The following is a 15582-nucleotide window of genomic DNA, read 5'->3' as shown; positions in this document are numbered from 1 at the left end:
TTAAGCCGTTGGAAAAAAGGATAAGCTTGAATATAAATGCTATAGGTAGATAAGCATAGATAATCTAATTATAAAAAATAATCTTGCGTCTAACCATATATACAGAGTATATATTTCTTTGGTAATCTCTTAAGAAAATATTAAATTATAATATATAATGATAACATATATGCGATAAAATGTGTATAGACAGCTAAATATATTGAGCGAACGAACAACGAATGAGCAGCAGGTATAAATTTTTCGAAGTTAAAGATTTTTGGATATTATTTAACCGTATGCGCGAATATGGATTTTAAACACAAAAAATAAACAAAGAGCAATCAACCCACATAGCATCTACGTTCAAAAGACGTCCTAAAGATGTCCAATCGCCCAAAGATGTCTTCGGGATATTTTCTGATGATGTTTTTGGATATGCATGCTATGTGAGGAGATAATATAGATAATATGCATTCTAATATGCAATTGATTTCAATAACATCACGAGAACTGAAACAACATATTTATTTACATATATTTAATTATTTACATTCGGAACAATATTGTGAAAAAATTCTTCTGTCGGTACAAATCATAATTTCCCGAATCGGAACATCGGACATTCATATTGATAACATCTCGTCAAGTTTTTTTGCACATTCACATTCATTCGTTGTTCATATCTTTATTTAATATATATGTCCATAACAAACCATGGCAATCAACACAATATCTTTCTTTGATGAATTTTAAAAGAACTTTAAAAAGAAAATGTTTTTATGTCTTAAATCTCTCTTATAAATATAAGATCACAAATTTTTTAATCTTCAAAATCGTTAGAATTTCTTAACAATAATTAAAAATCATTAAAATTACAATAATTCATAAAATTATTTTACAAAAATTGATAAATTATATTCGTATATTATCATCATTATTGTGTCAATTGAAAGTAAATCTTAAATCCTAAATCCTAATTATATTGATATGATTAAATTTATTTCATTAATAACTAATTAATATAATATATTAATAATTAATAAATCTTAGTAATAATACGTAGGAACTATATGGGCACATATGTGTATGCTATGTGTATATATACTCTAACTTGTGTATATATACTAACATTGCTATAACTTTCAGAATAAAATAAAAAGTTAAAGAAATAATAATTTAATAATTTAACTGTTTTCAAATCAAAATGTGTTAAATTATTAAATTTTGTCACGTTAAATGTGAATTCCTGAAATTATAAAATATGTTTTAACTAAAATATTATTAAAACTACACGTACGTAAATTATTATACCTTAATTATATAAGTAAAGTACAACTGATCATAACATTGCGAGAAAAACAATGTTTATCCGTATAAATCACAAAGTGAACATATGTTTAATTACCCATACAGCACAGAATTTTATTGCAGCAATATTATTAATATTGTTGTAACATTACGGCAACATTGCAATATTGCCGTAATATTACTGCAATGTTCTGTGCTGTATGGGTATTTACATTTCGCATGCAACAATATTGCGAGAAAAATTATTCGTCCAAATCATAATTTTATGAATCGAAGAATATTGGACAGTATATTAATAACATCTTGCTAAGTTTTGTTACGCGATGAATGATGCATGCATAGATCGGAAATAATAAGGTAAGAGAAAAATCAAATCATAGGTCGCCGATAACAATAGTGTGATGGCACTATCGGCATCGTTGACGCCATTACAGAATAAGTATCTATTTACATACGCAACAACGTTGTGAAAAAATTCCTCTATTTGTACACGTCATTATTTTCCGAATCGAAACATAGGGCACTCATACTGATAACATCTCAAGTTTTATTGCGCGATGAATAGTATGCAAAGATAAATAATAACGTAAGGGAAAAGTCTCCCTCAAATCATAGGTCGCCGATAACGATGGTGGTGCCACGAATGTCATAATACAATCATAATATAATCTTTGGCTTATATAAGAACAGATATATATATATATATATATATATATATATATATATATATATATATATATATTTGTATTTATATAAAATAGTTTAATTATTCTAATTATTTTAATTGTCGTAAAATCCATTTTAACTCGAAATAACGACTGTAATTGATCCAGACACATATATTCCACGGATATTGATCTGAATTGTTTTAATTTTATTTATCTGTATTTTTCAAATAAAATAAAAAATTTTAGTTTTCAATTTTAATTAATCAATATTTATTTATATACATTTAATTATTTACATACGCAACAATATTGCGAGAAAAATGATTCGTCCGTACAAATCATAATCTTTTCCACCGGAACATCGGACAGTCATATTGATAACATTTCGCTAAATTTTGTTGCGCGATGAACGGCGTATGTAAATAATAAGGCACAGAAAAAGTTTCTCTCAAATTATTGATCACCGGCAGTGATAGTATTGATGGCACCATCGATATCGGTACCGTTGGTTTACGTTTATTCGATGACGTGTCTAACCAGGGCCTGTGAAAAGGAGATGGCACTTCGCTTTCGTTATTGCTTTCCAGTTTTGAAGATGATCTTTCCTCCCCGGCCAATGGTTTGGTATCATCGCAATTATCGGAATTTTTATTTTTAGGTTCACTCTTTGATTTCTGCGTTAAATCTAAGCTACTTGCGCTACGATTCGACTCGGATGAATCGGAAGAAGAATTGCCCTCTTCATCGTCCACCCGACTCGCATGGCATATCTGACGATATTTACGCTTGCATCGCGATTGTCCCGCTTCGCGAAATCCCTTCGCGAATGGATTGTTGTCAATCTTCAACTTTGTGATGTTTTCGTTCTGCAAATAATGTAAAAATCAAAGTTTTTATTAAGTACAAGTTCTTCAAGAAAATGACGTGGAGATATTTTATATTTTTGAAAATAATATTTTACTTGATATAGGAGAAATAAAAAAGTTGAATTATATAACGCTTATATAATCTAAAATCATATGATTTTTAAAATAATCTAAGAAAAGACAGTACTTGTACATTTTTTTATTACTATAGTACCTGATATGCTGTTACAGCTATAAATTCAGTTTCCTTGAAAACAAAGGATGAGGTTGGATAAGAAAAGAGATCGATAAGATTTGTCGTACTAGCGCAATTAATTATCCAAACCTTAGGGACGTATTTATGCATTGATGTTAATACCACCTGCAAATATAAATTTTTCTATTTATTAATTATTCACAAAAAACCCTATAACTTTAAAAAAATATAGAAAATAAAATGATGATATGCAATGAAATATCATAAAAATTTCGAAATAAACAGTTTTAAAATTGACTGAAGTCTCTATAAAAAGTAAAATTGCGATAATTATTAAATTGTTTATTATTAAATAATCGACAGTAAAATACATTATTTTCATAAGAAAACGTTGCGTTCAATTTAAAAACGATATAATCTGGAAGATAAATCTGAAAATATCATATAATTTCATCAACAGCGATCTTCTTTTCAAGCGTATTCATGCTTGAAAATAAAAATTTCTCTTAAAGAGTATGTATATAGACACGTTTTCTCTAATCTATTTGCAAATAATCTGCAAAATTTGCGCGTGTTTACATACTCTTTAAGAGAAATTCTTATTTTCAAGCGTGAATATGTAAAGAGAAGATCGTTGTTGTGCAGCGTGCATTATTGCGAAAGATGATCCCGGAGACACGAAAGAAAAGACCCTTTCTGTTAGCCGGAGAAACACAGGGAGAACGGAACGTCGAGAATTTTATTAAATTCGTAATTAGTTTGAAGAACTGGGTAAAAGGGCGCCGCTTTTTCGAGATAAGTTGGCGCCTCACTAAAGAGGCCGCCGGTAAACGCAGACGCGATTCCCGAAAACCAGACTGGTCCTACACAACCTTCCCAGAATCATGTGCCTCTATACCACCGAGGATCTCTCATACGAATCTAGAGCGATGCATATTCACTTGAATATTTAATCTGTTGTGCATTTTAAAATATAAAGCATATTACTACATCTTGATAGCGTTACGATATTTCGATATATCGATACTAGATACAGATACCGTATATACAGATACCGTATTTTTCTAATCAATTTCTTATTTGAATTTTACCCCAAAGATTTAAATATCTTATCTTATCTGCGGTACAAGCGACAAAACTGTAATGAATTTTACATACGAGACACGTTTCGAGAATATCTTTTAACAAATATTATTTATAGTTTTCTAATCTTTTCAGTATTTATGTATTTATTTTCCAATATTATATATATTTATAATTAATATATTTAAGATATAATTATAAATATATTTGAGCCTCGTATATAAAATAAAGTCCAGTTGAAATTAACTGTGAAAAAAAATCGTGTTATCTATTTACTTTAAAAAAAAAATTCATTAAAATTCTGTAATTAAGCACTGCGCTCATAATTCAAAATTTATCGGTGCTTCTGTACTTTTAATCCCTTTTCTGCTTAGATTGAATCTCTTTAGATCGGATCATATCTCGTGTATTCTCCTTTAGAAAAAGGAAAAGGTGCCAAAATTGAGATAACCGCGTAACAATGTAAATATCTTACTTTGCACCGTCGTCATGCGCCCGATCCGCGGGCGTTTGAAGATTAACGCGATGCGTTTCGTGCATGAATCAACCCGAATGAGAATAACAAGGTGTAAAGGGAGCCGCTACCATTCTTCTATTCTTTCGTCGCATCGACAAAAGCTGCGACAGCCGTAAAACGGCATCTCTCTAACACCAGCGGCGACGACGGCGGCTACTCTGGCAGCGAGTTCCTGTCGGCTCGTAAACAAACCCTCTCACGTAGACCACAGTGGGAAGAAGGTATATCGATTACAGGGTGTCGTGGAGCGTGTTAATCTTCGTTTTCCACGGATTGACCGGTCTGCCGCACCGCTTTCGAGTGGCCTAAGTTTTTCGTTGGAAAATATGTCCACCTCGCGCGCGTCGATCTTTTTCTTTCGGGGAGATTTTAATCCCCGACCCCATGGCGCTTTCGTTCGAGCCGATCTCGAGGACGGAACGCTCGCAAAAATATTATATAAATATAGCATCGAGATGATGCTCATGTTACGTTATCAAATAAACACGAACACGAATAGAGGATGCATTTGATGAATAATCGTCGAATTTAATGTATATCTCCGAAATCACGTAAAATAATGCGGTGATTTTTCGATAACGGGTTGGGATAAATTTTTATACTTATATAAAGCGATTATTTATGTTAGAGCGTTTTCTTTTCAGTTATTTTACGATCTAAAGATATGAATTATTGTATGGCAATCCTTTTTATCCATTGTTACAATTATATTCAAAAAATGGGAGAAACAGAAAATATTTTTATGAGAGAAAAAATTATAGAAAATCACTTTTAATGTTTTAAGATAAATGGAAATTGTTGACATTTTATTTTACGATAGCAATTCTTCTTACTTAAAAAGTTAAAATGTTAAAGAGAGAGTCTCGCGCAAGCAAATTGGACGAACAGGATGATATATGACGGCCTCCTGCATGCGATATACAAATTGTAAAAGAAATACAATTATAAAAAAAATAAGAGAACCGAAAATAGTAGAGATAGAAAATGAGAATGTTGGACGACAAATAAGGTCTTAAAATTTGAAGAACTAGATAAATAGCCAGTGGCTATTGAATTGTGGGTGTTTTTTTCTTAGGATAATCTTATCATTGCTTTATAATATAGGCATAGTACTGGTTGTCAAATATAAGTTGTCGTCACGCCTAATAAACTGACAATAGATATCTTGTCAATACTATATATAATAGATAACTTGACAATAAGTAGATTTCGTTTCACAATGGAAGATTTACTCATATTACTATTCTTATTAAAAAAATATATATATATATATACAGGGTGTATCTGAAATGATGCACTAAACTTTAGGAGCGTATTCTAGAGGTCAAAATAAGACTTTTTTTCCTATGAACATGGATCCGCAAATGAACCTCCCTCCGAGCTAGAGGGGAGCCCCTAAAGTTTGGGGAAAAAATTAAAAATTGACTGTATTTCAGAAAAAAAAAGGTTTTGACGTTACCTATCACCCTCTCTTGAGAGATAAATAAATTTGCGTTGCGGGTGTTTGGTCAATTTCACACATTTTCGAATTTTAGCTCGGAGAGGGGTTTATTTGCGGACCCATGTTCATGAAAAAAAAAAAGTCTTATTTTGACCTCTAGAATACGCTCCTAAAGTTTAGTGCATCATTTCAGATACCCTGTATATATACATATAAAATACATTTTTTAATTTGTTTTTATTTGGTAAACGATTTAAATAAACAGGAATATTATTACGTGGAGATAACATCAGTTTCTGATCACCTGATCCATCAAATATTGCGGAAACATCGGAGGTGAAGAGAGAATGCGAATAATACACACATACACACACACACATATATAAACATTTAGAGATATATATAGAAAATTAATTAGTGGCTGTTTCAATTAGTAATACTTTAAAATATTTCTTATAACATTATATATGAGAGAAAATAATTAAAATAATACTATGTGTAGGTGTAAAAATAGAAATTAAAAATTGAAAGACAATTTCGACTCGCTTCTATTAATAAATTAATTTAAATTTATTATATAACATGCACATATTACTTACGTTATTACGATGATCGACAATGTTGTTTGTGAGTTTCAGTTTGCTGAAGTTGATCGAGTTTTGCATCCAGTGCTCGCCTGTCGAAGGATTGTCTGGGTGAAAAAACACTCTACGAAGAAATGGCGGCTGCGGTTCAGCCGGCCCAGCAAAGCTCCAGCCAATATTGCCCTTATTCGCGTTTTCGTCGTTACCTCCGCTGTTTCCGCAATATTTGTGACGGCGATCAGAAGCCGGTGCTATCTCCATCACAACGTAATAATAATCCTGTTTGTTTAAACCGTTTACGTTCAACTGGATCGATGGAAACATGCGTCTGTAATCAAACAAAAAGAATTCATCGTTGTATAATGTTGTAAAAAGAATGCTTTCGCACACAAAGAAAAAAATGTAAAATTATATGGAGAAAACATAAAATTATATGTAAAATTGTATGAAGCAAAATATATAATTTTGTCTGACCAGAAAAGAAAATAAAAAATGTTTGACAACTTTAAAACTTGCGACAAATATGAATTATTTCGATTGATAAAATAAAATCCATATTTAGTTTATAATAAGCATATCGTTTTAACAGAAATATATCAGAGCATGAATAATTTTCATTTCCAGATATTTGAAAATAAATAATCTTATCACCAAATCTTACTACATGAAAGCATTTTAGGCAGACATATGAGCGATGATTCATGGACGATATTGAAGACTTTATTAACCTAACGACTTTGAGATTAGGAATATACGTAATTACCCTATGAATGACTTTCTCAATCGCTATTGAAAGAAAAACTTTCTTCGTGCCAGGTAGATATGTGACCCATCTTTGAAAGAACAAAGGCCTCTGCTGGTCATTAACGTGCCAGCGACAAGTAGGCGTCATCGTAGAATGAGCTATGCTAAAGACTCTTTCTTTGCAAGATTTTCGTCGATGAATATTCTTAAGCAAACACTTCAAATGTATAGCTAATCCAGCATATGCGTTTTTGAAAAATCAGGTTGTCTTACTTTAAATACGGTGGTTTTATCCGCATTTTCCTACTTTTTAAGCCTTTCTATTGAGTGGTCGGACTAAAAGGATTTGTTTTACGCTTGTCTCGGAGTACCATCCAAAAATCGGAAAAAATAAATATGAGTCATCGAAATAGGTACCAACAAAACTATACCGCATCAATAAGATTAAAATTTAGTTTTTCGAAATAATAAAAAGTTATAAAATTATCTATTAATTATCTATTAATTATTTTTTAAAAATTGGTAATTATTATTTCCATTAGAATTTTTTATATCATACATTTCCGATCACTTTAACTATTTCGTACAACCATTTTGGCATGACACAAAAATTTAGATTATTTTTATATCAATTATTTTAAAAAATTGGTAATTATTATTTCCATTAGAATTTTTTATATCATACATTTCCGATCACTTTAACTTTCGTACAACCATTTTGGCATGACATAAAAATCTAGATTATTTTTACATCATAAGCAAGAATTGTAACACTTTTACATAAAAATATAATATCCATGAATAAATAAATATAATTTTTGGAAGACTAAATATCCGACAGATACATAATGTCGAAATACTTGACTGAATCATAAGGTGAATAAGATAACTTCTTTCTATGTTCTTTATATTTTGAAATCATATATGATTGATAAGTCGTAAGTCAAACAGACTCTCAGAAGAAATCATACATCATGCGCCATTGTAACGGTTGCTTGTGCCACGTGCGGTGGCTATCTGGTCTAAGAAGCCTCTTGATTTCCGGCAACGAGATAACGTTTGCAACGTTGGCGTGATGTAACACACATTACAACAAATATGACACGAGCTCTGGTCGTCGTTCTGTCAATTGGGGGAAGGTGAAGCTGTGGAAATCGTGGACTATCTCACGAAAAACACACGCGCCAGTTCTAATTTTAGAAAGATTCAACATATATATATCTTATATAATAAAATGGATAAAAAAAGATAATAAATATATCACGTACATATTTTCGAGAGCAATAAGTGACAAAAATATAGTTTTTATTTAATTGTGTATTTTTTAGAAAGAATATTTTTTATAATATTAATATTTTATTTCTTGATATTTCACATTAGATTTATATTTTTAATATCATAAACATGAATTTTATATCCTTTATATAAATATATTTTGTTTTAGTTAATAAATATTCTCGTCTTAATTATAAATAAAAAAGAGATTTTTGTTTCTCTTAAATATATATAAATATCATATTAGTTTTCTTGCGAATATTTAAAAGCAAATTTCATTTACGACATTCTTATATATTCGAAAGGAGATTCCCAACAAAACTCTAGAACTAATTCTTTTCGAGGGAAAGAGAGAGAAAAAGAGAGGGCAAGATTATAGAAATGCAACATGTAATTATATCTAAAAATTTTTTTCGATTATCTAATAATATCCTTTACCTGACTTTTTATATGTTAGTGTCATGAAAAAATAGATTTATTAACCACGAAAACAACTTATGCTACACACATTTTTTTCTGTAAAAGGACAAGTATTCAAAGTTAAAAAGAGGCTGTGAGATTTTAAAGGAAAAAAAGGCGCAAAATAACGAAATATAAGGAAGAATGATGGTGAGGTTACGATGAATGAAAATCGTGCTGCCAAATAACGATTGTAAGAATAAATTTGCAAGGTCCGGCGCGAAAGAAAACAAAGAGCATATGATGGGCACGTGGTGCAAACGAAACGCCGGAAGGCACGAATGGGCAGACAGACACCTCGGTCGTCTATTGTCGCCTGGACCGCCCAGGAATATGCATGCTGGAAGATAAACATGTGTTCCGACTTCTTTTCAGAGCGTCAATATCGCGTTCTCGCGATCCGTCAGCTCGTTAAAAGCACGATCGATGATCATCTTACGTCGGTCTGAAGACTTTAGGTGGTCCAGTTGTATCTCGTAACAAGATATATTTTGTGACGTATGGTCAGATGTGTACTTTTCACGAGAAATTTCGAAAAAGAAATGGAATATGCATGTAATGAATGTTTTTGAATGGACATTTATCGTATAAATAAATACAAGTACGCATAAAAATGAAAAAGGATGTTAAAATAGAGTATGATACAATGTGTGGATAACGTAAACTTAAATTCTGATTTTTAAATTCAATAAAATTTTCAAACTCCTATAAATTAACTGTTAATATGAGATTCAGGATCAACTCATCAAATCTAAAATAAACATCCAAGAAATGTCATTATACGTGGTTCTGACATATTCAATATATTATTTATCACGAATTTATCTTTGTCATATATTAGACAATATGAATATTAGATAAAAATATTGAATATTTTGTTCTTAAGTGTCATATTTTGTGTATGAAATACAAACATACAATTTATACAAAAATCTCATTTCTTATCTTGAAATATTTTGAAGCAGATCATAAATCAATACGAATATTGCATTTTTTCGATAGTAAAGTATTCAGTATGTATTCAGTGAATATTCGAAAATATCGGGGACCATTATTTATATAATAAATTTATTATCTATTTATATAAAATAGTATATATAATATTTATATAAAGTACTTCTTTAATGTCATAATTCTTCAATAATTTTTATGGTATCGAATATATCGAATATATTTTATTATTGTGTTGATCGATCAAAAGAATCTTTTTTTACTCAGTTGCATCGTTACTTCTACACAGATATATATCATCATTATTTACTCGAATTGATAGCCGACAGATAATCAACCAAAAAAAAATTGCTCTCAAGACATTTGACATTCAGACACGTTTCCTGTCTTCCGCTGCAGTTTCCACGCCCACGCGATATACACCATGAAATCTCTCGTGACATCATCGCATGGTGTTATCTGTTTAAAACCACGCAAAATTCCACGTACCCCTATCTCGAGTGATTACCGCCCCGTGTCTCATCTGAAGAGATGTTCAATCGCTTCCGGTAAAGGATCGACGTTACCGGAAGCAGACGCGATTCACCGTCCGATTGTAGAATGACGTCGGTCGTCGTCTTGTCTCTATAAGACAACATATATATCCTATGCTATCCGACTGAAACGTCCTCTGATCCCCTAATCAGTAAGAACTACGTCGTTACCCCATGATGTCTCTTACGACGACAATCTGCGACGACCTTCTGCGAAACTAAACTCACTGCGGTCACCCACGGACAGATACTATAGTATCTGTCCGTCTGCACCATTGAAAAGAAGCTTATCAACATGGGACGAAAATGACAGAAATATGCGTCAGAATTTCGGCACTGCTGATATCTCTCAGAAAACATTTCAATCATTTGTCAAATGGAAGCGCGATAGCAACAATCAATTATCTTTGAACACAATTCTATCTCTGTAAAACTAACATACTGCTACTAATGCCTGATTTCACTAACCGTGTTTAACTTTAATCTTAGTTTATAACTCACTCTTTATTTCCTTCTAACTCTTCCTTTAGAAAGAGACAAAGAGTGAGTTGAACTAAGATTAAAGTTAAACGCAATTGATGAAATCGGGCATAAAAGTGTCAAACGAATTTCGATACTTGCATATTTAAACTTTATCAGAGAAGAAGCAATTGGAACAAGGCAGACAATCGTAACATTCGCATCGAGGGGTAAACCGCTGATCAAAATTATGTACACTAATGCCTACTAATGCCCAATTCCTGGACATTACTGCTAAATTTTTAAAATTTAATAATTTAAATTTTAATAAATTTAAAATTATTATTTGAAAGAAAAGACTTAATAATACTTTAATAACGTCCATAATACGCATTAATACTTCAATAAAACCTAATAATGTCCAAGTAATGCCCAAGCAATGCCCAGTAATGCTTCAAATCTGTACACCGCAATGCCCTCAGCGGTTTACCCCTCGATTCGCATATAACGCTGATTAATTTTAATGAATTAATAAGACTCACGACCAATTACATCAAACACGACATGATTCTGATAATGATGAAAAATAATAATTACATAACTATATAGTCGATTGGAATGCGATCTAGGATTTAAAATAATGGTTAGTTCAAATAAAAATAACGAAAGCTTAATTTTCAATAATTAAAATACAAAGATGTTAAATATCTGGAAAAAAAAACAAAAAAAAGAGACTTGTTGATTTTCTTTTTTTAAAAAAGTATTTTGTTTTCTTTTTCTCTATTTACATCTTTGTTCTCGGTTTTCTCGCGCGTCCAGCGATCCAAATCTGCGACCAGCCAGATGCCAAGCCTCGTATTACTTTTTGGCGGAATCCCCGCGGGGAGGTCCATTGTTTCGTGAAAAAAATTGCGACCGTGCAGCGGTTTTCGAGTGCGTCAGCGCGGCGCCGCCAGCAGACAAGGGGAGTGGTTGCAACGGCGTCGTCTCTATGCGTGACGCACCTCTTACAGGCGCCAAGACGAGAAGAATCTCCAAGTTGAAGCGTCAAAGGGAAATATCTCGTCTTGCTTGTTCAATTGAAAGCGCCCGGTATCTTCCGTCGCGCCGGACGCCATTTAGACGGATTAGATTGTGTAGAAACGCGCAGCCATAATTGTGATTATACAATCGTCCCGGGAGAGTTTTAACACCGTGTCGTGATCTTATCGAAGATTAACTGTTACTTTACGAAATTTTGTACCTGTGTTATCGAGAATTTTACGAAATTTTTTCTATACCATGAGAGAGAAAAAGGGGGGGCGGAGAAAAAGTATTATAAAATCCACGACTCATCATCGAATTTTTATTTGTTTATGGAATTCAATATTGAGTCCCCTCTTTGTCTCATTGCGATTATTATACTTATTTTTAATGTATAATAATATTGTTAAGGAATATTTGAAGTAAAGCGCCTTTAGAAATAGTGTAAGTAATTTTTATATAAAACTGCTTTGCAAAAGCTATATCTGAATAATGCGTATGAATGTAATAATGCGTACTCACCGGCCCGACTTTGTGATGATCATTTCCGTGGTCTCAGCGTGAAATTGCTCCCAAAGCGTTCGATTTTGCAATTCTACGTTGACTCCGGGTGGCAATGATAATCGTGTCCACGTTGTGGAATATGACTTTTCATCTGTAAATTGATAGCGCATGCTTAGAATGATTAATCAGCAAAATTTATATAGAATATCTTCTTTACATGATAAAATTAATTTTTAAATTTAATATCGCATGAGATATAAAAAAAATTCAGTTTTTTTTAATAATAAATATTCTTATAATCCAATAATAAAAGTGAAACGTCTATAAACTTGTCTACTTTCAATTATATTATAATTCAATTATAATTAATTGAATAAAACCTCGATGTTTGGAGAATTATTGGACTAGAAAAATAGTGGCTGTGAGGCATAATATCTCATAATACATATACATATATTTAATTACATATAATTACATATATTTAATTTTCCAATAAAAATTTATGCACGTTTAACTTCGGAAGAGAACGAGGAATGAAAATTAAGATAGAGAAAATTTTGCGCATGTTAAGTATAAAATCTATTTCCGCGACAAATTAGGAATATTATTAATTGCCAATTTTCGTAAAAATATGTCAGCGATTGCGGGCGGTCCTCTCTAAAAACGCTATTTGAAGGTGAACAAAAAAAAATGAAGGAAATGAGATAACGAATAGCAGCAGAGACCCCGTTGGCGCTGCATTGGTAGCATTATAGACTGACACACAATTGCAAACACTCGATCTCCCGCAAAGAAGGGACAATATATTACCAGGACTATTCTATAGAAAGATAATGATTATTCACTTCAGGGAAGATCGGTACTTTTCATCTTTCAAGACTCTTGTATTATGTAGGGTGTTATAATTGACAGAATAAGTGCGATTTTGATGAAACCGACATTTGTGTGTCGGAATAAATAGTTTTTCTTCCAGTAATGCTAACAATAGATTCGAAGATATTTAATTTTTCAATCATAAATTAGAAGAATAGTTAAAAATGCAATATACTTGTGCTTAATAATTAACACCTCTTTTATATAAAACATACAGTCCAAAAAAATTATCACTTGTATTTTTGTCAATCATTAAAATATATAATGCACAGTCAATGAACTGTCTCGTTGTATTTGTGCTAAGTAATTAAAAATATATTATTATATTTAATTTTTTTAATAATATATTAATACGTTGAAATTATATATTTCTTGCGTTAAAAATGTCCTTGTTATAAATTAATGGAGCTATATTAAAGATTTTCAAAATAGAAACATTAATATAAGATAACATCTTTAAATTAGTTTTGACAAAAGAGCCTGAATATAAAATTAAATGTATATGTAGATTGAAATAAAGAAAGCGAGAGCAGAAAAGGGGGATTAAATCAAATAATAAAATAAATTATTGATTATAAAATTCGCACATTGCGTTAGATCGAGTCTCGACTCAGGATTCTTGATATTAAACTATACCGCAAAACTGTTGATATAATATATTTTAACAAATTTTATTTACAAACTCGCTTCGTGACAGCAATCAGCTTCGCTAGTTGCTTATAAATACACACGATTTTGAGAAACAACTTGAAATAATCAAGAATAATACAACAAACCTGTCCTATGATCTCGAGCAATCTCTTGCTGCATGAGATGTATCTGCCGGTTTTGCAATTGCATTTGCAAATCCATGGGAATCAGCACGTTAGCATTCGTGTCTTGAAAAGGCACTTGAAAAGACATCATTGAAAGTTGAGTATTTCGGAGCTATTTCGATCACTGTCGATGCAACTACGTAACAAGGAGAACACGAAGAACTACGTAACGTCAACGCTATCGCAGTCGAATGTCAACTAAAGAGATCCCAATCCCGACCAGAAGACGAAACCAGTGCAACATCTACCGCGCAGCTCATCGAACAATGCCAACTCGTGTCTTCATTGGTGAACGTGACTGCCTTCATAAATACTGTACCGCCTACACGAACTCGATTGGCCATGGTTCTACCACAAGTGGGATTTGAAACCCAAACAAGTGTCTGCAGAGGCGACAGAGAAGGGCAAGGGAACAAAAGAGAGAGAGGGGGAAAGCGAGGGATGAAAACGCAGTGCGTCACGCAATTGCGTTTTCATCCCCTACATTCTCGATGTCCAACTCGTTGAAGACTCAATTGAAAACCATTCATTCTCTTTCTGTTTTTTTTTTATTTAAAATTTTTGAGTATATCATTGAACAATCTGTTAAAGTCAAAAAATGTCTTAATCATTTAGTTAAAAAATTTTGGATTATTTAATCCTTTTTTATTTCTTAAATTTGACAAATATATATTTACTTAACTTCAATATACATATATAAGATGCAAGTTGGTACCTTTATCTTTGAATTTGCTATTAATAACTTAATTATAATTTAAAATAAAATAATTAAATCTTAAGTTACATATTCTAAGTTCTTAATTGACACGCATGAATGTTTAATTGTGTGTTAAATATTCTACATATATATAGAATGTTTGATATATATTTCTTAAAAAAATTAAAATTAAAATTAAAATTAAAAAATTAAAATATCATATAAAAAATAAATAAAAATCACAAATAGAGAGATAAACGTGTTTTCATTAGACGTGTTCTATTTGATGATAAAAACAATGTTATCAGAATCAATTCCACGCGTCAATTGCGTTATGCGTGTAATCGTTGCGTTGTGAAGAATTGACAAGTGCATTTGATGAGCGCGTCGCAGATCGTTATCGCCATTTCCACTAGTGACACCGACCCTGCACAGATTTGTATCGCGTGTTCCCGCGAGTCTCGTCGTAACGTTCCCATTACAAGCGTCGTATATGAGTCGGAACACGGAATTGTCATCACAAATTACCGGAATCCGGCGGGTAGACAGAGTTAATAGTTTGTTCTCGAGTCAAGAGACGAAAGAGAAGAAGATAAAATCTCAA

The 15582-nt window shown here is 31.8% G+C and overlaps 1 protein-coding gene across 3 annotated transcripts; it reads right to left on the bottom strand.

Moving 5' to 3' along the window:
* Nucleotides 1-2023: 2023 nt before the first annotated feature.
* Nucleotides 2024-14498, bottom strand: LOC145971372 (T-box transcription factor TBX2-A). Of its 3 annotated transcripts, none has more exons than XM_083098954.1 (6): nucleotides 14243-14498; nucleotides 12612-12744; nucleotides 6852-6973; nucleotides 6661-6737; nucleotides 3039-3185; nucleotides 2024-2824 (listed from the first exon to the last, which is right to left on the bottom strand). In XM_083098954.1, the coding sequence occupies exons 1-6, from the start codon at nucleotides 14370-14372 to the stop codon at nucleotides 2297-2299; spliced, it is 1137 nt and encodes a 378-aa protein (XP_082955080.1). In that variant the 5' UTR covers nucleotides 14373-14498; the 3' UTR covers nucleotides 2024-2296. The 3 variants fall into 3 exon arrangements, with proteins under 3 accessions (XP_082955080.1, XP_082955078.1, XP_082955079.1); XM_083098953.1 differs by having other exon boundaries at nucleotides 2028-2824; nucleotides 3039-3071; nucleotides 3150-3185; nucleotides 6661-6973; nucleotides 14243-14496; XM_083098952.1 differs by having other exon boundaries at nucleotides 2027-2824; nucleotides 6661-6973; nucleotides 14243-14497.
* Nucleotides 14499-15582: the final 1084 nt, after the last annotated feature.

This window comes from Camponotus vicinus, unplaced genomic scaffold (genome assembly GCF_025532165.1).
Source record: "Camponotus vicinus isolate PSW18456_S1 unplaced genomic scaffold, iyCamVici1.0 SCAF_5, whole genome shotgun sequence".
Classification (NCBI taxonomy): Eukaryota; Metazoa; Arthropoda; class Insecta; order Hymenoptera; family Formicidae; genus Camponotus; species Camponotus vicinus.
This window is presented reverse-complemented; position numbering and strand designations above follow the sequence as displayed.